Genomic DNA, 26,860 nt, shown 5'->3' on the forward strand with positions numbered 1-26,860 from the left:
CAATTGTTGGATATGACTTTAAAGCATAACCAAGCATGCATCACTATAGCTCTTGTCTCAAAGTAGGTGTACTGTCACCACCTGTCACATCACACCCTGACTTATTTGGACTTTTCTGCTGTTTTCCTGTGTGTAGTGTTTTACTTCTTGTCTTGCGCTCCTATTTTTTGGTATTTTCCTGTAGCAGTTTTCATGTCTTCCTTTGAGCGATATTTCCCGCATCTACTTTGTTTTAGCAGTCAAGAATATTTCAGTTGTTTTTATCCTTCTTTGTGGGGACATTGTTGGTTGTCATGTCATGTTCGGATGTACATTGTGGACGCCGTCTTTGCTCCACAGTAAGTCTTTGCTGTCCTCCAGCATTCTGTTTTTGTTTACTTTGTAGCCAGTTCAGTTTTAGTTTGGTTCTGCATAGCCTTCCCTAAGCTTCAATGCCTTTTGTTAGGGGCACTCACCTTTTGTTTATTTTTGGTTTAAGCATTAGACATCTTTTTACCTGCACTCTGCCTCCCGCTGTTTCCCACATCTACCAGCTGCCACCTACTGATATGGAAGAGTATTACACGGTTACTCTGCCCAGCTCACCGACACTCAACAACAACACATCATTTGCAGACTATAATTACTGCTTTGCAAAAAATATTTTCAACCCAAATAGGTGAATTTAGATCATCTCCCACGGCACACCAGACTGTATCTCACGGTGGTTGAAAAACACTGGCACAAAGCAAACTATAACCTGCTACCCAAGAATGTACAACAATTCTTCTCAACAAAAGAGGAGAAATATAACCTTAGAAGAAAATCTAACCTTTCGCATATCATTATGTGGAATTAAATGATGGAATGGATTAAGCAAAGAAATGAAACAAAGCACCAATATGATTCTGTTTAAGAGACTGTTCAAACTACAAGTGTTCACAAAGTACACAGAACAAAGAATTATGATGAAAATCTTGAACCCTTTTTTTTTTTTTTTAATGAGACAAAGATTATTTATGATTTTAATATGTGTTTGCTTACTATGGCATATTTATTATTTATTATTTATGTATCCACTGTTCTGTTACAGAGGTCAAGGAAATGGGATAAAGTTGCTATGGTGTGAAAAGGGGTAGGATTAAATAAGCTCTGCTTCTTCCTACTCCTTTTTGGACGAGCTGTCATGAAACAACTGGAAATGTGTGATGCATCACATTGTATCGTATGCATGTTCCAAATGAACTGAAACTAAACTGAACCTTGCTTGGTTCCTTTTTTTAGAGCAGTTTAGTGCAGTTTCGGGTGCTGCTTTACCAGCTGGTCAGTTTCTGGGGGTGTGTAAGGTGTGACGTCTCAGATACGTGTCATGTTAAGAGGTGCAAAGATCAACACCTGGCAACAAAGCACCTCCTCTTCCTCTCAACGCAAACAAGGCTTCTCCGGAAGAAGGAAATGTCCGAGTTTATGAGCTCGCAGGATCTTCTTACCTGATGTATTTTTTTCTTCCCCCTTGCAGCGGTGTCCAACCTGGACGAGGAGAGCAAGTGGACTGTTCACTACACAGCTCCATGGCACCAGCAGGAGAACGTCTTCTTGCCAGGCTCCCGGCCGTCCTGCGTGGAAGACCTCCACCGCCAGGCCAAAGTCAACCTGAAGAGCGCTCTGCGAGGTAAGCGTCATTAAGTCTGCGGTGCGTTCAAGTGCAACTTTGAAGCGACGGCATGCTCATTCGTGGAAGGTCAGCGTTAGTGTCAAATTATTTTATGCACATTATTAGCGCTTTATTTTGTAGGTCGAAGCATTAATGTTAAAAAAAAGAAATACTGCAAATCTAATTTTGGTGGTCTTGTTTCAAGCAGGCGCTAAATTCACGTCATAATACATATTCTATAATAATAATAATAGATTGTATTTGTAAAAAGCACTTTACATTGAGTAAAAAATACTACTACTAATAATAATAAAAATAAAAAGATATAAAAAGATAAAATAAAATAAAAACTAGAACAGCAAAATAGCTAAAACTAGTATGCATATATCTACAGCAGGGGTCACCAACCTTTTTGAAAGCAAGAGCTACTTCTTGGGTAGTGATTAATGCGAAGGGCTACCAGTTTGATACACACTTAAATAAATTGCCAGAAATAGCCAATTTGCTCACTTACCTGAAACTCTATGTTATTATTAATAATTAATGATATTTACACTTAATTGAACGGTTTAAAAGAGGAGAAAACACGAAAAAAATGACAATTACATTTTGAAACATAGTTTATCTTCAATTTCGACTCTTTAAAATTCAAAATTCAACCAAAAAAAAGAAGAGAAAAACTTAAAAAAAAGAATTTATGGAACATCATTAGTAATTTTTCCTGATTAAGATTAATTTTAGAATTTGGATGACATGTTTTAAATAGGTTTAAAATCCAATCTGCACTTTGTTAGAATATATAACAAATTGGACCAAGCTATATTTCTAACAAAGACAAATCATTATTTCTTCTAGATTTTCCAGAACAAAATTTTTAAAAGAAATTCAAAAGACTTTGAAATAAGATTTAAATTTGATTCTACAGATGTTCTAGATTTGCCAGAATATTTTTTTTGAATTTTAATCATAATAAGTTTGAAGAAATATTTCACAAATATTCTTCATCGAAAAAACAGAAGCTAAAATGAAGAATTAAATTAAAATGTATTTATTATTCTTTACAATAAAAAAAGTAAATGTACTTGAACATTGATTTAAATTGTCAGGAAAGAAGAGGAAGGAATTTAAAAGGTAAAAAGGTATATGTGTTTAAAAATCCTAAAATAATTTTTAATGTTGTATTTTTTCTCTAAAATTGTCTTTCTGAAAGTTATTAGAAGCAAAGTAAAAAAATTATGAATTTATTCAAACAAGTGAAGACCAAGTCTTTAAAATATTTTCTTGGATTTTCAAATTCTATTTGAGTTTTGTCCCTCTTAGAATTAAAAATGTCGGGCAAAGCGAGACCAGCTTGCTAGTAAATAAATACAATTTAAAAAATAGAGGCAGCTCACTGGTAAGTGCTGCTTTTTGAGCTATTTTTAGAACAGGCCGGCGGGCTACTCATCTGGTGCCCGCGGGCACCGCGTTGGTGACCCCTGATCTACACTGCAAAAAGTCAGTGTTCAAAAACAAGAACAAAAATATCAAAAATTAGGGGTATTTTATTTGAACTAAGCAAAATTATCTGCCAATAGAACAAGAAAATTTGGCTTGTCAAGACTTTCCAAAACAAGTCAAATTAGCTAACCTCAATGAACCCCAAAATAGCTTAAAATAAGTATATTCTCACTAATAACAAGTGCACTTTTCTTGGTAGAAAAAAACAATGAGACCTTTTTGCTCAATATGTTGAAAAATATTCTTAAATGAAGTAAATGCTAGTGCCATTATCTTGACATAATGATATGCGCTCAGCATTACATTTCTTGAAACCAGCAAACTTGCACTAAAAACTAGTTTATAGTTCTTAATGGAAAGGCAACAAGGCAAGCGCTTGTTACTCTCGGGGTCTCCTAGCCGCTCAGGGAAATCATATGGTCTAAAAATGCATTTTTCCATGGATAACATGACATCATCGCGTCAAGTGCGTGCTCTTTCAGTCAATTAGTGTGCATATATACAGCCCGGACCCCGGCCAAAAATGTTTTAATTGTAATTTTGAAGAATTTATCTGAATGTGCATGAACTATTTCTGTTCAAAATAGTTAGAAATGTTAAATGTTTAAATATTAACTGTCAGTTTACTGTACTGTGCCAACTGTACTACTATATGAGTACCTCTTTTCTATTGTTTCATTGAAAATAAAACAGCAAAGTCCATCTGTTTTAATTATGAGACAAAATTGTGTCAAAGTCATGATTTTTTTTTTTTCATGGTTGAAATAAGAAATGATGACTTTAAAAAAGTAGTTTTATACTTGTGAGTGTTGATGACACAGCTTTGCAACAGTTGATATTCTAGTTTCAAGCATGTTTTACTCAATATAGCTCATCAAATCTCAGCAACAAGCTGTAATATCTTACTGAGATCATTTAGGACCAAAACACTTAAAACAAGTAAAACACTCTGACATAAAATCTGCTTAGTGAGAAGAATGATCTTATCAGACAGAAAATAAGCAAATATCACCCTTATTTGAGATATTTCATCTTACTTAGATTGCAGTTTTTGCAGTGTAAAAATTTTTTTTTTTTTTTTAAAAGAAGGGGTTTTAAGCCTTTTTTAAAAAGCATGCACAGTCTGAGGTGCCCTCAGGTGGTCAGGGAGAGCGTTCCACAGACTGGGAGTGGCGGAGCAGAAAGCCCGGTCTTCCATTGTTTGTAGCTTTGTCCTCGGAGGTTGGAGGAGGTTAGCCTGTTTGGAGCGGAGGTGTGGTGTGGAGGATTTGGGGGTGAGCAGTTCTTTGAGGTAGAGGGGGGGCATTTCCATGGAGGCACTGGTGGGTTAGTAGGGAGACTTTGTATTCAATCCTGAGTGGAACAGGAAGCCAGTGAAGGGATTGGTGTGATATGGTCGTATTTCATATATTCTAACAACTTTGTATTGTTGTGTTAAGACACAGGTGTCAATTATTATTATTATATATATATTATATATATATCGGACTGCCGATATCGGCCGATAAATGCTTTTAAATGGGATATCGTAAAATTATCGGTATGGGTTTCAAAAAGTAAAATGTATGACTTTTTAAAAGGCCGCTGTGTACACGGACGTAGGGACAAGTACAGAGCGCCAATAAACCTTAAAGGCACGGCCCAGTCACATAATATCTACGGCTTTTTTCACACACACGAGTGAATGCAAGGCATACTTGGTCAACAGCCATACAGGTCACACTGAGGGTAGCCGTATAAACAACTTTAACACTGTTACAAATATGCGCCACACTGTGAACCCACACCAAACAATAATGACAAACACATTTCGGGAGAACATCCGCACCGCAACACAACAGAACAAATACCCAGAACCCCTTGCAGCATAATGCCCCCCCCCCCCATCCAGCGGGGCATCACAACAAAATTAGGCATAATAATGTGTTAATTCCACGACTGTGTCATGATCCGTGGTCCGGATCATGTTTTTGTTATGTTCTGTTAGTTTTAGACTCCATGAGTTCCTGTTTTTGTGCACCCTTGTTTGTTTTAGTTACCATGGCGACTTATGATTTTCACCTGCCTCTGGTGTTCGGGACGCGCACCTGTTTCCAATCTAGAGACATTATTTCAGCCTGCCTTTGCCAGTCAGTCGTCCTGGCGTCATTGTTTGTCTCATGCCTGGACTACGTAAGTCGTGTTTATGTCATGCCACACTTTCATAAGTTCTCTATGTCCATAGTCTATGCTAAGTATTTACTTGAACTCCAGCGCCTTGTGCTTTCACCTGGTTTTCCGTTTTTGTACCTTTTTGAGTTTTGAGAATGAAATCATGTTTTTACCTGCACGCCTTGTCCGGAATAGTCTGTTTGCATCCTGGGAGAACAAACCTCGCAGCAAGCTGCAACCAAACCGTGACAGACTGTATATATCGGTATCAGTTGATATCGGAATCGGTAACTAAGAGTTGGACAATATCGGAATATCGGCAAAAAAGCCATTACTGGACATCTCTAATTATTATTATTTTATGTGGCCCACGAAAGCCTGGAAATAATATGCCTTAATAAAATGCTTAATCTTCCATCCATCCATTTTCTACCGCTTGCCCCTTTTCTTACTAAATATATTTGTTCTTTCCCTTTTGACATTAAAAATCATGTACTGCATGCAATTACATATCTTTTCAAATTCAACCTTATCACAATACAAATATTCCCCCAAAAATGTTTTTGTTAAAATAAAGATAAATACCAGTGTTTCCCACACATTCATTTATTTGTGGCGGCCCGCCACGAAAGAATTACGTCCGCCACAAATATAAAAAAATATATATATATTTTTTATTTTTTTATTTTTTTTGTCCTGTCCAGCTTCTCAGGCAAGTCATATAGTTGATGTAGATGCCCATATCGGCTGTTCAGATTTACTTTACAAAAGAGAAGTTTAGGATACTTCTCTTGTTGCCTTATTTGTATTTGACCACTACTGTTTTCTGTTTATTTGTTACTGACCGTGGCAGGACACCTCTGCCTCTGTTTCACTTTATGTTGCTGGTAAATAATATGGTTGTAGTAGTAGGCTGAAGTTAAATTATTTAGTATGCACTAATTAAAGGGGCGGAGCTTTAAGAGACATTTTAGCTTTTATATTTTATAAGATATATTTTTTGTAAGAACCTCAATTAATAAATATATTTCAGTGAATAACTTATTGTTCAAATCTGTATATAAATATGTACATAAAGTGTTGTAAATATATTGTAAAATGGATGGATGGATGGATGGACGTTTAAAACAAAACTGTTGTTATTCATTAGTAAGTATACATTTTTTGAGCCTTTTTAGAGAAAATCATATCATTGTAGTAAATTATGCAAATTACTCGATGATGTCATGGTGACCACGCCCATAGCCACGCCCCCACCGACACAGGTATCTTGGCAGTTTATGGGAAACACTGAATATTGTACTTAATTATCTGCTTGACTTATGATTTCAAAACAAATCATCAATCAAATTGTAGACTGTAAAATTTGACAGTAGATTTTACGGTTAATTTTTTTTACTGTTGAATCAACTTTGGTACTTTTTTTTCCCATATACAGTAAGATACTAAAACATTAAAAATCTACCAAAAAAACATTAAAACAACAAGATTTTATGGTAAAAAAAAAAAAAAAGGGCAGCTCTGTTGCTTCAATTTTACCGCTAAAAACAGTGCTTAAAAACCCTTCTTTTTAAAAAAAGCCTTTTTTTATAAATATATGCATACTAGTTCTAGCTATTAGGCTGTTCTAGTTTTTATTTTTTTAAATTTTTATTATCTTTTTATTATTATTATTATTATTATTATTATTTTAATACACTGTAGCACGTTGAGGTTGTTTACTCAATGTAAAGTGCTTTTTACAAATAAAATCTATTATTATTATTATTAAGTCATCAGAATCAGGTAATACACCAACTTATATTCTTCATGAAAGAAAGGGATCTTTAAACATGCTTGTATTACCATTAAACACCTTTAACTTGTTCACAAAAACGTCTCTTTCATAAATGAATAAATATACATTGTATATATGAATGAGGGTAGATCCCCCTTGACTTGGTCAATTGAAAAGTAGCTCGCCTGCAGAAAAAGTGTGGGTCCCCTGCCCTAAAGTAGGCAAAAAAATGGCTAAATAACTACAAATATCAATATTAAAGTAGTATCGGCCACTAGATGAGACCAAACCAATCAGCTGATGCAGTCCAGTATTGTGATTGGCTCAGCCTCTGGCAGCTTTACTACAGTATGATAGATTAAAAGAGTGTAAAGGTGACTAAAGTATGTTATCTCATGTTTAGAGGGCTCTTATAACATTGACATTTGTTTTATAAGGCAGTAAACAGGTTTTTAAAAAAATATTAAATCCCTACTTTGCGGAAATTCATTATTGCAGTCATGTCCGGAACCAATTAACAGCTATAAACAAGGCATTACTGTACACCCCTATAATGTAATTATTTTTTTTGGGGGGGGGATAATTTATCATTTAGTCGTTGATTTTAATAAATGTGAAGCAACCGCATGAACTAGAATGTTTACACACATTGTTTGTTTGTTGACAACAATGCAAGCAGATGTGTTTGTGTTTAACAACACAACCATTTGAGATCCTTTTGAGCGTGCTACAACCACACAGGAAGGCTCCATACCCTTTTTCCTGATTAGGGAAATTGTAAAAAAAAAAAAAATCATTAGGAGCAGTAAAAGATGATGTCGTGGTGTTTTACAGTACACACACACCTCAGTAGATAAAATAGTGGTGTTTTACAGTACACACACACACCTCAGTAGATAAAAGATAAAGGACGTCATCACACAGACACACACTTTGTGGAGTTTCCTGTGCGATATCGACGTGTACACAAACACCACCTGGGATTTGGGATGAAGTAAGACCCCCTCCTCCCTCTGTCACATCCACCCAGCCCCAAGGGTCCCCACTGAAAGCCAACAGGTGTCAGATGTGAGAGCACCTGTGCTGCGTGGATGTGACACTCTGTGTGTGTGCGTGTGTGCGTGTGTGTGTGTGTGTGTGTGTGTGTGTGTGTGTGTGTGTGTGTGTGTGTGTGTGTGTGTGTGTGTGTGTGTGTGTGTGTGTGTGTGTGTGTGTGTGTGTGTTAGTGTTAAAAGGTTACTCCACTCCCAGGAAGAAGGGTGGAGGGGACAGAAACACACACACACGCACACACACACACTTGTTTTTAGACTTGTAAAACATTTTACAATACCGTAATTTTTTAACCATAGGGTGCACCAGATTATAAGGCACGGGACGCGGTCTTAGTTAGCCATGTACTAAAATCAAAGAGGTTTTAATTAATTAATTTAATTAATTAATTAAATTTAAAAATATTAAATTAAATTAATTAAATTAAATAAATTAATTGAATTAATTAATTTAGTTAAAAAAATATTAAATGCTTAAGTGAACGCGTCAAAAACAGTAAAACACGTTTCTGAGAAATACAAAAGCGTATTGAACATTGAACTTGCTGATTTTCGCCTGCTTCAGATAATATAAAGCACAGATGCTACTCGCCACTGCTCCTCCCTTTTGCCCGCCCAACAACAATGGGAGCCAATCAGCTTCTTGTGCACCCCAGGGGCCCAAAATTGGCATTACATGTGTTCCTTATGTAACGTGATAGTCCAGTCGGAATGGTTAGCAGTATGAAACTTCACCAGGGACTATTTGACATTTTTGTTTTTGTTTTTTAAATAAAATTACATTTTGTGAGAATAGGATGTAAAAGTAAAAAACAGACTTTCAGTATAAAACATCTGTTCAGTATTTTAACATAAAAGTGTTGGATTGTTTGTTTGTTTATTGGGATAAGGTAAACATCTGTTCAGTATTTTAACATAAAAGTGTTGGATTGTGAGGCATTAAAAGCCACAAAATGCAAGGGGTCCATCAGACCCACAATCGCTGGCTGAGTAACAACATTATTATTACTCACTGCAGACTTCATGAGAGCCAAAAAAACATAATGAAACATCACTTACTGTATAAGGTCTGCTGTCATTAGGATGCCGACTGCTAGGATGTTCATATGTTCCCATTTAGATGAAGAAGCAAGCGTCTTTTCTTGTCGTTCTCTACTATTTCTGTGTCTAAATTGGATGTCAAAGTGGACCAACTTGTCGGAATACATACTCAGCCTTCTTCTGTCCAGGTGAGAGGCATGATCTATGATCTATCCAATCCAATCCAATCCACTTGATTTGTATAGCACATTTAAACAACAAAAATGCTTCCAAAAGTGCTGCACAACAATACTAAAAACAATATTAAAATATTATCCTTAGCTCCACCAATGACTGAATAAAAGCAAAAAATAAATAAATATGAAAACAATATAAAAATAAATATGATGATGTACACATCGGCACACAGGAAGTGATCACGTCTCGCTATAAATAGTTTGTGTGTGTCAGCGCTTATAATAACTTTATGACTAATACTTGGTTAATGTTGAAGTCACGAAATGTAAAAAGAAGAATTGTTGGCGACCTTTGAACGGTTATTTATTGGATTTTATGGGCGGACTTTTATTTACGAGTTAGTTTTATTTTTTTTTTAAAACATCCGTTGTCAGGTCCTCTCATAAGGATCGGGAACGATAGTTAAAAAGTTAATGTTAAAGTACCAATGATTGTCAGGTGTGGTGAAATTTGTCCTCTGCATTTGGCCCATCACCCTTGATCACCCCCTGGGAGGTGAGGGGAGCAGTGGGCAGCAGCGGTGGCCACGCCCGGGAATCATTTTTTGGTGATTTAACCCCCAATTCCAACCCTTGATGCTGAGTGTCAAGCAGGGAGGTAATGGCTCCCATTTTTATAGTCTTTGGTATGACTCGGCTGGGGTTTGAACTCACGACCTACCCATCTCAGGGCGGACACTCTAACCCAGGGGTCACCAACCTTTTTGAAACCAAGAGCTACTTCTTGGGTAGTGATTAATGCGAAGGGCTACCAGTTTGATACACACTTAAATAAATTGCCAGAAATAGCCAATTTGCTCAATTTACCTTTAACTCTATGTTATTGTTAATAATTAATGATATTTACACTTAATTGAATGGTTTAAAAGAGGAGAAAACACGAAAAAAATGGCAATTAAATTTTGAAACATAGTTTATCTTCAATTTCGACTCTTTAAAATTCAAAATTCAACCGAAAAAAAGAAGAGAAAAACTAGCTAATTCGAATCTTTTTGAAAAAATAAAAAAAATAATTTATGGAACATCATTACTAATTTTTCCTGATTAACATTAATTTTTGAATTTTGATGACATGTTTTAAATAGGTTAAAATCCAATCTGCACTTTGTTAGGATATATAACAAATTGGACCAAGCTATATTTCTAACAAAGACAAATCATTATTTCTTCTAGATTTTCCAGAACAAAAATTTTAAAAGAAATTCAAAAGACTTTGAAATAAGATTTAATTTTGATTCTACAGATTTTCTAGATTTGCCGGAATAATTTTTTTGAATTTTAATCATAATAAGTTTCAAGAAATATTTCACAAATATTCTTTGTCAAAAAAACAGAAGCTAAAATGAAGAATTAAATTAAAATGTATTTATTATTCTTTACAATAAAAAAAATACATTTACTTGAACATTGATTTAAATTGTCAGGAAAGAAGAGGAAGGAATTTAAAAGGTAAAAAGGTATATGTGTTTAAAAATCCTAAAATCATTTTTAAGGTTGTATTTTTTCTCTAAAATTGTCTTTCTGAAAGTTATAAGAAGCAAAGTAAAAAAATTTATGAATTTATTTAAACAAGTGAAGACCAAGTCTTTAAAATATTTTCTTGGATTTTCAAATTTTATTTGAGTTTTGTCTCTCTTAGAATTAAAAATGTCGGGCAAAGCGAGACCAGCTTGCTAGTAAATAAATAAAATTTAAAAAATACAGGCAGCTCACTGGTAAGTGCTGCTATTTGAGCTATTTTTAGAACAGGCCAGCGGGCTACTCATCTGGTCCTTACGGGCTACCTGGTGCCCGCGGGCACCGCGTTGGTGACCCCTGCTCTAACCACTAGGCCACTGAGTAGGCAAAATTCCCCCCCAAAAAGTGCATTTTCCCTTTAATAAGGCCCAAGCTGTTTGTTTACACGCTTTTTTTTAATTTTTCTTTGCTATTTGGGCTTATTGGACCCTAATTACAATAAAAACTAAGAATCATCTTTTGATATGATGTACTTAGTCCATAAGTACACAAACGTGTACTTCATGTTTAGTGACATGCTCATTCTTATTTTTACACTTTTTTTCCTCCAAATTCCATTGTATGTTATACTCTTCTGACACCACCAGATGGCAGTATAAGTGTCCACATAAGTGGCCATAAGACCCCAATTCAGTAGTGTACACAATTTTGGAAATAAGAGCTAAAAGGTGCTGTCCACGCATGTGGCCACTAAGCCTTTCGAGGTTGGTTGCACAGGGGTTACATTTGCAGTTTTTAGTTTTTTATTGAGAGTTTAAAGCTTGGACAGACACACATCCAACGATCAGATGTTGCTCTCTGACCCTTTTGCTCGGACTGAGCTCGGGGAAAAAAAAAACTTTTGTCGATGCAGCTCCTGGGGCTTGGAACATGAAGCTGACTGAATTTTTATCCTAACATGCTTTTAAATCTAAACTGAGAGCATTTGAAGGAGCCTCAGTTATCTGTAACTGTTTTACTTGATGGCCATCCTGTCTTTTTAATGTGTAATGTGAATGTAATTTTATGTGTAACTCTGCTGCCTTTTAACCATGACGCCCTTGTAAAAAGAGGTTTTTAATATTAATGGTATTTTTCCTGGTTAAACAAAGGTTAAATACAAATAAAAAAATCACTTATACGGCACATGGAAGCGCACACACGGGGTGTTTTTTTTATTTCTTCACAAACCAGAATAATCAATAAGTAATCAGCTGGGTGTCCTCTCATGAACGCAGTGGAAATGGCCACGGGGGTGTCCTTCGGCAGTAAAAAAAACGTGCAGGAAGTTGCGCAACACCCTCGTGATTGCAAGTCAATATCATCCGTGTGTTGCGTAATAGTCCGATCACTGTTATTGTTGATACACCAGGACAGTGAGATACAGTCTGGTGTGCCGTGGGAGATGATCTAATTTCACCTATTTGGGTTAAAAATATTTTTTGCAAAGCAGTAATTATAGTCTGCAAATGATGTTGTTGTTGAGTGTCTGTGCTGTCTAGAGCTCGACAGAGTAACCGTGTAATACTCTTCCATATCAGTAGGTGGCAGCAGGTAGCTAATTGCTTTGTAGATGTCGGGAACATGGTTTGTCGTGGTCACAATATGCAGATGACAGCGGGAGGCAGTGTGCAGGTAAAAAGGTGTCTAATCCTGAAACCAAAAATAAAACAAAAAATAAACAAAAGGTGAGTGCCCCTAAGAAAAGGCATTGAAGCTTAGGGAAGGCTATGCAGAACAAGACTAAAACTGAACTGGCTGCAAAGTAAACAAAAACAGAATGCTGGACGACCGCAAAGACTTACTGTGGAGCAGCAGACGGCGTCCACAATGTACATCCGTACATGACATGACAATCAACAACAAAATAGGAGCACAAGACAAGAAGTAAAACACTACACACAGGAAAACAGCAAAAACAAATCCAAATAAGTCAGGGTGTGATGTGACAGGTGGTGACAGTACACCTACTTTGAGACAAGAGCTATAGTGATGCATGCTTGGTTATGCTTTAAAGTCATATCCAACAATTGCCACGACGACTTTTTACTGTCAACTGAGTTTCGTTTTTTAATGATTTCTGCTGGTGGTGTGCCTCAAGATTTTTTCAAAATAAAAAAAAAAGTGCTTTGGCTCAGAAAAGGTTGAAAAACAGTGCACTAGGACAGTGTTTTTCAACCTTTTTTTGAGGCAAGGCACATTTTTTTCATTGAAAAAATCCGGAGGCACACCACCAGCAGAAAACATTAATAAAATGAAACTCCACCAGGTCGTCGTGCCTTATTTTGAGTTTGTTGGTGTTTTCCTGTGTGTAGTGCTTTAGTTCCTGTCTTGCGCTGTTATTTTGGTGGCCCTTCCTGTTTTGTTGGTGTTTTCCTGTAGCAGTTTCATGTCTTCCTTTGAGCCATATTCCGCGCACCTGCTTTGTGTTAGCAAGCAAGGCTATTTAAGTTGTTTTTATCCTTCTTTGTGGGGACATTGTTGATTGTCATGTCATGTACGGATGTACTTTGTGGACGCCGTAAGTTTTTGCTGTCGTCCAGCATTCTGTTTCTGTTTACTTTGTAGCCAGTTCAGTGTTACTTTCGTTTTCCTTTCCCTTTTCGTTCATTTTTGGTTTACCTTTTTACCCGCACGCTGCCTCCCGCTGTGCTCTCCATATTGTGATCAAGACAAACCATCCTCGTCTCACCCGACACATTCCGACTTTTGCAAAACAATGAACTACCTGCTGCCACCTACTGGCGTGGAGTATTACGTGGTTGCCCTGCCGAGTTTTACACAGCACAGACACTAAGCAACGGCACGTTATTTGCAGATTATAACTATTGATTTGCAAAAAAATATTTTTGGACCAATTAGGTCAGGGGTGTCCAAACTTTTTCCACTGAGGGCCGCACACGGAAAAATTAAAGCCCGCGGGGGCCATTTTGATAGTTTTCATTTTCAAATCATAACAAAATATATGGATTTTGGTTTTTTTACCTTTAGGGCTCCCGGGGACCATAAAGAGTCTAAGTCATTAAAATGTTAAAAACAAGTCAAATTATTTTTTTATTTTTTTTATTTAACGATTACAGTAAATCTCTACAGTATATCAACTTCAGGTTGGTATACAATTAAAAAAAACAAAAAAGTTTTATGCCTTTTCTGTCAAGACAACTTTGTTTTTTATAGTTAAACTGAAATATGCAGTATTTCCCCCACTGCCCAACACCTTCAGAAAGTAATGTTTGATGTGAAGTAATTAGAGCCTTAAAAACATCAATAATGCAAGACACCGTTGATATTAATTCATTGTTATTTTTGAGTAACCACAGTGAAAAGATAAATAAAATACCATTAAATATATTTGGGATCCAAAAGGTGCCCCACTCATAAAGTGATACATTTTTATTAGGTTTTTCTTTTGCTTTCAACACTTAAGTTACGAGATCAACTTCAGATATATCGGTCAATTTTACGTTTGAACTATTATTTTGTTTGTTTTATGCTCTTTTGTCAAAGAAAACATTGATGTTTTTGTATGGCAACCACACAATATATGCAATATTTTCCACATAAAACATTTTAAAGTGAAATATTTGAAATAATTGGAGCCTTGAATAGGTCAATAATTCATTATAACATTGTTTTTTTTTGTTTTTTTTTAGCAATGGCAAAAAAAGAAAAATGAAGATAGACAAAAGAAAAAATAAACAGCCTGCATTGCAGCTTTGTGTCAACATTGCAACTTTTTCTAGTTAGATTTCACCTCATTCCACTTTTTGTAATGTTTATTTTTTATTTTTGCAATAGCATTTCCAGAATGTGTGGCGGGCCGCTAAACAATTAGCTGCGGGCCGCAAATGGCCCCCGGCCGCACTTTGGACACCCCTGAATTAGGTGAAGTTGCATAATTCCCCACGGTACACTAGTGGGAATCATGTCAGTAACAGTGCTCAGTTTGCACGCATTGTGGCACTGGTGATTATTGAATTGATAAGGCGTTTCTGCCTAGCAACAAGCAACACAGCTCTCACTGGGGGCTCGTTTATTTATCAACGCCAGTCATCCCGTCGTCATCATTAGTGTCATTATGACCGTAGGGAGCATCGTGACTGTACGTTGCACATGTACTGTAAGTTAGTGTTTTTCAACCACTGTGCCGCAGCACACTAGTGTGCCGTGAGATACAGTCTGGTGTGCCGTGGTAGATTATCTAATTTCACCTATTTGGGCTAAAAATATTTTTTGCAAACCAGTAATTATAGTCTGCAAATGATGTGTTGTTGTTGAGTGTCGGTGCTGAAAAGGTATTGGAGCTTAGGGAAGGCTATGTAGAACAAAACTAACACTGAACTGGCTGCAAAGTAAGCAAAAACAGAATGCTGGAGGACAGCAAAAACTTACAGGGTGTGGAGCATAGACGGTAGAGATGCGCGGATAGGCAATTATTTCATCCGCAACCGCATCATAAAAGTCGTCATCCACCCGCCATCCACCCGAACTAACATTTTATCAAAACCACAACCGCCCGCCACCCGCCACCCACCCGTTGTTATATATCTAGTATAGATGATGCAAGGCATTCCTGTTAAAGAAAGGAGACTGATCCAATGCAGCAGAGACAATCAATGCGGACCATGTATTAATATCTCTTGGCCACGCATTAGAGGCTAAGAGATGTTAATGAGTGATAATATTATTTATCATTATTATAGTATTATTGTCATTTCCATTAAGAAAGCGTTGACTATTGTTATTTTTTCCCCTGGTCTTTAGTATTCCCTTTTTTAATTTGTCGCGTACCACGTTTGCAGCCGGCGTTGCCATCTTTTTATTTTTTCTTCTTCTGCTGTTGTGTTTTATTGTGGTGTGCTGTGTCACGTCAAATTTCTTCCCCCTACAAAAACCTTCCCCCCCCATTTACTTCCGTGGTCATGTTTCCTCTTACGTCGTTGACAGCGATCGATAGCACTTGGGCTTTGACTGCCCGTCGCTGGAAGGATACTTCGTCTTTGACAGCTGCTGGAATCTGAAGAAATCGATTATTGTTTTTTTTTTCGTACAGGCGCAAAACAGGACAGTCGCGTGCCGGTTAAGGACCCCCGGCTACTTTGTGACTTTATTGGACGCAGCCCCGGAAGTAAATGGGGGGAAGGCTTTTGTAGGGGGGAAGAAATTTGTCGTGACAGCTGCAGCAGTGCCTGATGAATAATTGCCTGTTTCAAAGAGTGCTGCTCGTTTTTCCTATGTAGGTAACAACATTTAACTATGTATATATATTTCCGAATTGGTTCAACCGCCACCCGCCCGAATCTATTTAAAATATATTTTTTCCGTCATGCATCCGCCCGACCCGCGGATTATCCGCGGACTCCGCGGTTGTGTCCGCAAACCGCGCATCTCTAATACACGGCGTCCACAAAGTACATCCGTACATGACATGACAACAATGTCCACACAAAAAAATATAGCAACAACTTCAATATTCTTGATTGCTAAAACAAAGCAGGTGTGGGGAATAGCGCTCAAAGGAAGACATGAAAACTGCTACAGGAAAAGCCACCAAAATAGGAGCGCAAAACAAGAAGTAAAACACTACACACGGGAAAACAGCAGAAAAGTCCAAATAAGTCAGGGTGTGATGTGACAGGTGGTGACAGTATACCTACTTTGAGACAAGAGCTATAGTGATGCATGCTTGGTTATGCTTTAAAGTCATATCCAACAATTGCGACAACGACTTTTTACTGTCAACTGAGTTTCGTTTTTTAATGATTTCTGCTGGTGGTGTGCCTCCGCATTTTTTCAACGGAAAAAAATGCGCCTTGGCTGAAAAAAGGTTGAAAAACACTGGTCTAGAGCTCGGCAGAGTAACCGTGTAATACTCTTCCATATCAGTAGGTGGCAGCAGGTAGCTAATTGCTTTGTAGATGTGGGAAACAGCGGGAGGCAGGGTGCAGGTAAAAAGGTGTCTAATGCTTAAACCAAAAATAAACAAAAGGTGAGTGCCCCTAAGAAAAGGCATTGAAGCTTAGGGAAGGCTATGCAGAACGAAACTAAAACTGAACTGGCTACAAAGTAAACAAAAACAGAATGCTGGAGGACAGCAAAGACTTACTGTGGAGCAAAGACGGCGTCCACAATGTACATCCGTACATGACATGACAATCAACAATGTCCCCACAAAGAAGGATAAAAACAGCTGAAATATTCTTGACTGCTAAAACAAAGTAGATGCGGGAAATATCGCTCAAAGGAAGACATGAAAACTGCTACAGGGAAATACCAAAAAAAGAGGAAAAGCCACCAAAATAGCAGTACACCTGACAGTACACCTACTTTGAGACAAGAGCTATAGTGATGCATGCTTGGTTATGCTTTAAAGTCATATCCAACAACGACTTTTTACTGTCAACTGAGTTTCGTTTTTTAATGATTTCTGCTGGTGGTGTGCCTCCAACGGAAAAAAATGCGCCTTGGCTGAAAAAAGGTTGAAAAACACTGGTGTAAGTGACTCAAATTAGTCATGCAAGGTTTGCCGGCCCGTGCACGCTACATAGTGATTCAGGAGTGTCCTTCCCGATGAAGGCACTTCCACTTATGTATGCTCGCACAGCGGAACAAAGACTGATATGCAAAACACTGTGGGATTGGGGGGAGTGGGAGTCGTGTGTGTGTGTGTGTGTGTGTGTGTGTGTGTGTGTGTGTGTGTGTGTGTGTGTGTGTGTGTGTGTGTGTGTGTGTGTGTGTGTGTGTGTGTGTGTGTGTGTGTGTGTGTGACAGGCGTTTGGTTACACACATCACACACGGCAGGTGGGGATGAGCAGTCCCCACAGGGACTCACACTCGACACGGGTGTGTGGCGTGATAACATGCCTGTAGTAAGGCATGCACTCCTAATACTATCACTCATGTTGTATTGCGGGCCGTGAACACGTACAAATTAGTCATTTTAGTGTGCGATAACACCGTTTTGCTCCTTCCCCTCAGAATGTGACAAGCTGAGGAAAGATGGTTTCCGCAGCTCCCAGTACTACTCGCAGGGGCCCACCTTCTCCGACCCACTGCAGTCCAGCAGCAGCCTTCAGGATGATGAGGAGGAGGAGGAGGATGTTGATAAAAAGGTACGTTAAATACATGAAAACCCTGTACCAGGGATATTCAACTTAATTGTTGAGGGGGCCACACTTACAGTAAGATAAGGACTGGGGGACCAGACTGCTCCCTCCACTTTGTATATTCCCTGAGAACCAGCACCCTCTACTATGGAAGTAGAATTGTCTCACTTCAACTTATATATATAGATAGAATAGAAAGTACTTTATTGATCCCTAGGGAAAATTCAGCACCACAGTTCACTCACAATAGACAATAGACACTTACAGTAGCTATTTCTTACATGTGAATAATATAAATACAGTCTATTATACAGCATTATTCACATATGAATAATATAAATACAGTCTATTATACAGCATTATTCACATGTGAACAATATAAATACAGTCTATTATACAGCATTATTCACATGTTAATATTATAAATACAGTCTATTATACAGCATTATTCACATGTGAACAATATAAATACAGTCTATTGTACAGCATTATTCACATGTGAATATTATAAATACAGTCTATTATACAGCATTATTCACATGTTAATATTATAAATACAGTCTATTATACAGCATTATTCACATATGAAAAATACAAATACAGTCTATTGTACAGCATTATTCACATGTGAATAATATAAATACAGTCTATTATACAGCATTAGTCACATGTGAATAATATAAATACAGTCTATTATACAGCATTATTCACATGTGAATAATATAAATACAGTCTATTATACAGCATTATTCACATGTGAACAATATAAATACAGTCTATTATACAGAATTATTCACATGTGAATAATATAAATACAGTCTATTATACAGCATTAGTCACATGTGAATAATATAAATACAATCTATTATACAGCATTAACAATGCTGTTGCTAATGACGCCATTGAAGCTAACTTAGCAACGGGACCTCACAGAGATATGATAAAAACATTAGCTATCCACCTACGCCAGCTCTCATCTGCTCATCAACACCCGTGCTCACCTGCGTTCCAGCGATCGACGGAGCAACGAAGGACTTCACCCGATCATCGATGCGGTCGGCGGCTAGCGTCGGATAGCGCGTCTGCTATCCAAGTCAAAGTCCTCCTGGTTGTGTTGCTGCAGCCAGCCGCTAATACACCGATCCCACCTACAGCTTTCTTCTTTGCAGTCTTCATTGTTCATTAAACAAATTGCAAAAGATTCACCAACACAGATGTCCAGAATACTGTGGAATTATGCGATGAAAACAGAGCAGTTTGTATTGGATACAATGGTGTCTGAATACTTCCGTTTAACGATTGACATCACGCGCATACGTCATCATACATAGACGTTTTCAACCGGAAGTTTAGCGGGAAATTTAAAATGTCACTTTATAAGTTAACCCGGCCGTATCGGCATGTGTTGCAATGTTAAGATTTCATCATTGATATATAAACTATCAGACTGCGTGGTCGCTAGTAGTGGCTTTCAGTAGGCCTTTAAGAGTTGGACAATATCGGGATATCGGCCAAAAAGCCATTATCGGACATCTCTAATCGCGACGTATAATGTTGCATGCATGCATGTTCCAAATAAACTCACCTCAACTCAAACAAGTTGCGTGTTTTTGGACAGTTAGACCATTTTATGTTCGACCACGAGGGACCCTGAAGAGGCTCATCCCTACATGTTTTGTTCCATCCTTTGCATTCTCCCATTCCCATGTGCACTTTTGACCTTTTCTTCCATCTCTAAAGTGTCCTCTGCAATACACCCCCCACCCCCCACACACACACACACACACACACGCACACCGCCTTGCACCATCACAGTGAGGCTAACGTCATCCGACAGCAGCTTCCAAAGGAGAAACCACGCTCTTGCTCGGCCATCGTGCAAACTAACAAACCTTTCTTTCCTCTGCTGCATTGTTGCCTCCCCTCAATTATCCATCCATCCATGCATGGCGACTATATAAAAGAACCTCTTGTCTTCTTTCTAGTCATTTTGTTTGGGGACACACACACACACACACACACACACACACGGTACTTCTTCAATGATGAGACTTTGGATTATGCAGCTGACCAACTATAGTGGAGGATGCTTGTCTGCACTTCCTTTGCATGAGCGCTCGTCTTTCCTCAACAGTTGCTACTGTGGAGTCGTCTCCTCCTCACCCCCAACACGCCTTTTTGTGTGATAATAGCGAGGCTGCGTGGTCGTCGGGGTTTAACGGTCAACTTCTTTCCCCCCGCAGTCCATCGCTTCATCGGCGGACGATGACCAGTCTCAGCTCTCCATGAGGTCCCAGACGCCGCTGACGGGGAGCGAAAAGGGAGACGCTTCCGAGGCGGACGGACAAGGTGTGCCGTCAACCAAAGCCGCGCACCTCCCGACACCCGAGGAGAGGATGAGGCAGACGGCGCAGTCGGTGCCCACCGACATCATCGCCATCAACGTCACAGGTAGTCAACTTTGGTAGCCTGTCCGTCGGGGTTCTTGCACTTTAGACCCCACCTCTCCCCCACGGGCGAAAGAGCGTTTCTGACAGCCTCACCAAAAAATGGTCGAGGCTAAGTAACATACATACATATATATATATATATATATATATATATATATATATATATATATATATATATATATATATATATATATATATATATATATATATATATATATATATATATATATATATATATATATATACACTACCATTCAAAAGTTTGGGGTCACATTGAAATGTCCTTATTTTTGAAGGAAAAGCACTGTACTTTTCAATGAAGATAACTTTAAACTAGTCTTAACTTGAAAGAAATACACTCTATACATTGCTAATGTGGTAAATGACTATTCTAGCTGCAAATGAAAGTTATGTGGTCAGATGAAACAAAAATGGAGCTGTTTGGCGGAGAAAAGGTGAGGCCTTCCAATATTACGTGAATGAGCTAATTTGATATTTTACGCTAATGTGTTAATAATTTCACACATAAGTCGCTCCTGAGTGTAAGTCGCACCCCCGGCCAAACTATGAAAAAAACTGCGACTTGTAGTCAGAAAAATACGGTATACACTACCGTTCAAAAGTTTGGGGTCACCCAAACAATTTTGTGTTTGAGCCTTCATTTCTAAGAACAAGAATAGACTGTCGAGTTTCAGATGAAAGTTCTCTTTTTCTGGCCATTTTTGAGCGTTTAATTGACCCCACAAATGTGATGCTCCAGAAACTCAATCTGCTCAAAGGAAGGTCAGTTTTGTAGCTTCTGTAACGAGCTAAAGTGTTTTCAGATGTGTGAACATGATTGCACAAGGGTTTTCTAATCATCAATTAGCCTTCTGAGCCAATGAGCAAACACATTGTACCATTAGAACACTGGAGTGATAGTTGCTGGAAATGGACCTATGTAGATATTGCACCAAAAAGCAGACATTTGCAGCTAGAATAGTCATTTACCACATTAGCAATGTATAGAGCAGGGGTCACCAACCTTTTTGAAAGCAAGAGCTACTTCTTGGGTAGTGATACACACTTAAATAAATTGCCAGAAATAGCCAATTTGTTAAAAACTTACCATTAACTCTATGTTATTATTAATAATTAATGATATTTAAACTTAATTGAACATTTTAAAAGAGGAGAAAACACGAAAAAAATGACATTTAAATTTTGAAACATAGTTCATCTTCAATTTCGACTCTTTAAAATTCAAACGAAAAAAAGAAGAGAAAAACTTAAAAAAAGAATTTATGGAACATCATTAGTCAATCAATCAATCAATGTTTATTTATATAGCCCTAAATCACAAGTGTCTCAAAGGGCTGTACAAGCCACGTAGTAATTTTTCCTGATTAAGATTAATTTTAGAATTTTGATGACATGTTTTAAATAGGTTAAAATCCAATCTGCACTTTGTTAGAATATATAACAAATTGGACCAAGCTATATTTCTAACAAAGACAAATCATTATTTCTTCTAGATTTTCCAGAAGAAAATTTTTAAAAGAAATTCAAAAGACTTTGAAATAAGATTTTAATTTGATTCTACAGATTTTCTAGATTTTCCAGAATATTTTTTTTGAATTTTAATCATAATAAGTTTGAAGAAATATTTCACAAATATTCTCCGTCAAAAAAACAGAAGCTAAAATGAAGAATTAAATTAAAATGTATTTATTATTCTTTACACACACAAAATTTTTTTTACTTGAACATTGATTTAAATTGTCAGGAAAGAAGAGGAAGGAATTTAAAAGGTAAAAAGGTATATGTGTTTAAAAATCCTAAAATAATTTTTAAGGTTGTATTTTTTCTCTAAAATTGTCTTTCTGGAAGTTATAAGAAGCAAAGTAAAAAAAATTATGAATTTATTTAAACAAGTGAAGACCAAGTCTTTCAAATATTTTCTTGGATGTTTTAATTCTATTTGAGTTTTGTCTCTCTTAGAATTAAAAATGAGACCAGATTGCTAGTAAATAAATGCAATTTCAAAAATAGAGGCAGCTCACTGGTAAGTGCTGCTATTTGAGCTATTTTTCGAACAGGCCAGCGGGCTACTCATCTGGTCCTTACGGGCTACCTGGTGCCCGGGGGCACCGCGTTGGTGACCCCTGGTATAGAGTGTATTTCTTTCAAGTTAAGACTAGTTTAAAGTTATCTTCATTGAAAAGTACAGTGCTTTTCCTTCAAAAATAAGGACATTTCGATGTCACCCCAAACTTTTGAACGGTAGTGTATGTAGCAATTTTCTCAAGTGACTCAAAGCGCTTTACACGGGGACACCCATTATCTAAGTTACATTTAAAGCAGTGTGGGTGGCACTGGGGAGCAGGTGGGTAAAGTGTCTTGCCCAAGGACACAACGGCTTTGTCTAGTATGGCAGAAGCGGGTATCGAACCGGGAACCCTCAAGTTGCTGGCACGGCCGCTCTACCAGCTGCTATCTTGGAAGCGAGACACTCACAAGGATTTTGGAACGTGTGTGTGTGTGTGTGTGTGTGTGTGTGTGTGTGTGTGTGTGTGTGTGTGTGTGTGTGTGTGTGTGTGTGTGTGTGTGTGTGTGTGTGTGTGTGTGTGTGTGTGTGTGTGTGTGTGTGTGTCGCCTTTACCCCCGTGCATGTTTTCTTATCTCACCTGTTTGAGTACTGTTTGGCTTTACTACACATGAACTAGTAATGAACATGTCTTGTTTTAAACACCAAAAAATGCAACGTCCCATATTTTTGTCGTGGTGTCTTGTGAAATGATCTTTGGGATCAGGGGCCGTACTTATCAAGCTTCTTAGAATGACTCCTAAGAAGTCTGCTAAGAGTTGACTTAAGAGTAAATAAATTCTTAGCTGAAAGCTGCACTTAAAAGTTAGTTATCAAGCGTCTTACTCACACTTTCAGCCAAGTGTAGGACTGAATCTTAAGTGTCACACTCAGAGCTGAATTACGACATTACTATGTGCCGTAAACGGAATTTTAGGTGACGTCATTTCTGTGTATGTAGAAATGACCAATCACGGAAGGGAATCCGTTGTCTAAGAATAAAGAAATATCTTGGAAATATTTAAGTGGACAATGGGAGTGTATATTTTGACAATAAACTACAAAATAATACAAAACAAACTAGTCCCCGCCGGCACTCACGCTAGCGCTCCCTCTCTTCTATCGCCCACACACTCACTGACGTCACTCACCTCACGGCCACACACGTACGCTACTGTCATAACATTTTCTTTCCAATTCATTAATTAGGCAACCAATTTGAAACTGGTGTGGGTGGCTCTATATATACTAGCCCACTACAGCCACATGCAGAAATCAACATGGAATCGAAAAGTATTAAATCTGTGACAAAAATAATACGATACCGTTTGATCAGCTGCTCGTCATCAAACAAATCCAGAACATCGTTCCGCTCCCTGAATGTTTGTGCACGTCTCTCTCGCCTCAGTGCCACCCCCTGCTGGCAACTCCTAACCACTTAAGACACCTCTGAAGGTCTCTTAAATATTGTGGAGAGTAGGAGTGATTCTTAGACTTAAGAACGTTGATAAAAAGCTTTTATTCTTAAGTTTGAGAGTAGGACTAAATTTCGCAAATTCTCAGGACTTAAGTGTAAAATGGCACTCTAAGAAGCTTGATAAGTACGGCCCCAGGCTTATATAATAACGACGGTGCAGTCGTCGGGCACGAAAACACAAGAAAAATATGGGAAAATGTTCCTTTTTTTTTTGGTCAACCGACCACCCGGCCTCACTGTGCTGTTGAAAGTCGGCTGCATGTTTGCTTGGAAGATAAACGCCTGCATGCATGCGTGTCCTCCACACTAACCGAGCGCTTGTCATGCCTGTGTGTCCCGCCTGCCTTGCTCTCGCCCCCACCCCCCTCCCCCTCCCCCTCCCCCCCGCCTACCAGGTGCAGTGTTTGACCGGCAGGCGAGCATCCGGCGCTCCCTCGTTAACACTGACACCGTGTCCCGCCGGCCCAAGAAGGTCAAACGCAGAAAGACAATATCAGGGCTGCCTGACAACTTCGACCTGGAGCTAGGTATGCGTCACTGCGAGTGTGTGTGTGTGAGTGTGAGAGTGGGTAGGCCCCTGGTGCTGCCCTCTGCTGCCCTCTGCTGTGCACAGAACGGTAGCTCCTCCCTAAAACAATACATGCACGTGTTGGCTCGAGAACCAGCAATCCTTTTATATGCTCTATTTCAGTGTTTTTCAACCAATGGAGATGATCTAATTTCACCTATTTGGGTTAAAAATATTTTTTGCAAAGCAGTAATTATAGTCTGTAATATTTCACTTGAAAATGTTTTATGTGGTAAATATTGCATATATTGTGTAGTAGCCATATAAAAACATCGACGTTTTCTTTGACAAAAGCGCATAAAACAAACAAAATAATAGTTTAAACGTAAAATGGACAGATATATCTGAAGTTGATCTCCTAACTTAAGTGTTGAAAGTAAAAAAATAACTAATAAAAATGTATCACTTTATGAGTGGGGCACCTTTTGGATCCCAAATATATTTAGTGGTATTTTATTTATCTTTTCACTGTGATTACTCAAAAATATGAAAGAATTACAATCAATGGTGTCCTGCATTATTGATCTTTCAGGGCTCTAATGACTAAATACTGCATATTTCAGTTTTACTATAAAAAAACTAAGTTGTTTTTGACAGAAAAGCCATAAAAAATTTTTTTTTAATTTGTATTACTTTATATCAACTTGAAGTTGATATAGAGATTTACTGTAAGCGTTGAATAATTTAAAAAAAAATAATAATCTGACTTATTTTTAACATTTTAATGACTGAGACCCTTTATGACTGAATAAAAACCAAAAATAAATAAATATAAAACCAATATAGAAATAAATATGATTAAAAACTATTTTAAAGGGTAAAACCAATTAAAACAATAAATAACCCCGAAAGGTAAAATTTAAAAAAAAATCCATATATTTTGTTATGGTTTGGAAATGAAAAATATCAAAATGGCCCCCACGTGCTTTAATTTTTCCGTGTGCGGCCCTCAGTGGAAAAAGTTTGGACACCCCTGATGTAAAGTTTTAAAAGCAAACAGCAAGATTTTAAAATCAATTCTAAAATGAACAGGGAGCCAGTGCAAACTCTGAAGAATTGGGGTTATATGCTGGCGTCTCCTGGCCCCTGTTAAAAGCCCTTCTGGACTAACTGCAACCGGGAGAGTATCGCTAATACTTGCTTAATATTCAGGTCACAAAATGTAAATGAGTATTTTGGGCGCTTTTTATTGGGTTTACGGGTCGAAATAAACGGGATGGACGCAATGTCGTCTTGGCTCCGTTGTAATCGGACTCTTATTTACATTTATTTACGAGTTAGAATGCATAAAAAATAGACATGAGTTCTTATCTTTCATAAAGATTGTGAATTACAGGCAAAATTGAAAAAAAAAGGGCAATTCCCCATTCTAAAGGCTCTTATTTCCAAAATTGTGTACACTACTGAATCGGGGTCTTATGCCGACATGTGGACACTTATACTGCCATCTGGTGGTGTCAGAAGAGTATAACATACAATGGAATTTGGAAGAAAAAAAAAGTGTAAAAATAAGAATTAACATGTCACTAAACATGAAGTACACGTTTGTTACTTATGGACTAAGTACATCATATCAAAAGATGATTCTTAGTTTTTATTCTAATTAGGGTCCAATAAGCCCAAATAGCAAAGAGAAATAAAAAAAAAAGCATGTAAACCAGGGGTGTCCAAACTTTTTCCACTGAGAGCTACACACTGAAAAATCAAAGCAAGCGGGGGCCATTTTGATATTTTTTATTTTAAAAACCAATACAATATATGTATAAAAAAGATACATTCAGGCCTCCACTCAGGCTTGATCCCGGGGACCCCAAAAGGTTTTGGTCAAAAAAAATATTACAAATGTGTCATTATTTAGTATTATTATCATTATTGTTTTTCAAGGTTTAAATCTCTAGATCAACATTAGGTCTTTTTGTCAATATAACGCTTTTAAAGATTTAAGTTGTATGCCATTTTTGTCAGGGAAAACTGTGTTTTTTTATGGAAAAAAACACAAAATATGCAATATTTTCCCCCAATAAAATTTTAAAGTGGAATATTTGAGATTACATAATAATTGGAGTCTTAAAAAGCTCAACAACTCATAACAACATTGATTTTAATTCATTATTTTTTGAGCAATGACACTTTAAAAAAAAAAAAGTCCCACTAAAATTATTGGGGATCCAAAAGGGTACTGCTCAGTAAAGTTTAAAAAAATAAATCCAACATTTTTTTTAAACTTTTACCACAATAGTCTCAAGATCAACTTCAGATCTATCCGTCAATTATAAGTTTTGTTGTTGTTTGTTTTTTCTTTGTTTT

At 37.5% G+C, this 26,860-nt stretch overlaps 1 protein-coding gene across 3 annotated transcripts in view; it reads left to right on the forward strand.

The window, feature by feature from the left end:
- Positions 1 to 26,860, forward strand: part of LOC133641162 (NHS-like protein 1) — a 66,254-nt gene that overhangs the window by 17,353 nt on the left and 22,041 nt on the right. For all 3 annotated transcript variants that reach the window (XM_062035076.1, XM_062035075.1, XM_062035077.1), the window contains exons 2-5: positions 1,499 to 1,651; positions 17,866 to 17,999; positions 20,237 to 20,444; positions 24,381 to 24,512. In XM_062035076.1, coding sequence (XP_061891060.1) covers positions 1,499 to 1,651; positions 17,866 to 17,999; positions 20,237 to 20,444; positions 24,381 to 24,512 — 627 coding nt within the window. The remainder of the gene's footprint in view (positions 1 to 1,498; positions 1,652 to 17,865; positions 18,000 to 20,236; positions 20,445 to 24,380; positions 24,513 to 26,860) is intronic.

Source organism: Entelurus aequoreus, linkage group LG23 (genome assembly GCF_033978785.1).
Source record: "Entelurus aequoreus isolate RoL-2023_Sb linkage group LG23, RoL_Eaeq_v1.1, whole genome shotgun sequence".
NCBI classification, from domain to species: Eukaryota; Metazoa; Chordata; class Actinopteri; order Syngnathiformes; family Syngnathidae; genus Entelurus; species Entelurus aequoreus.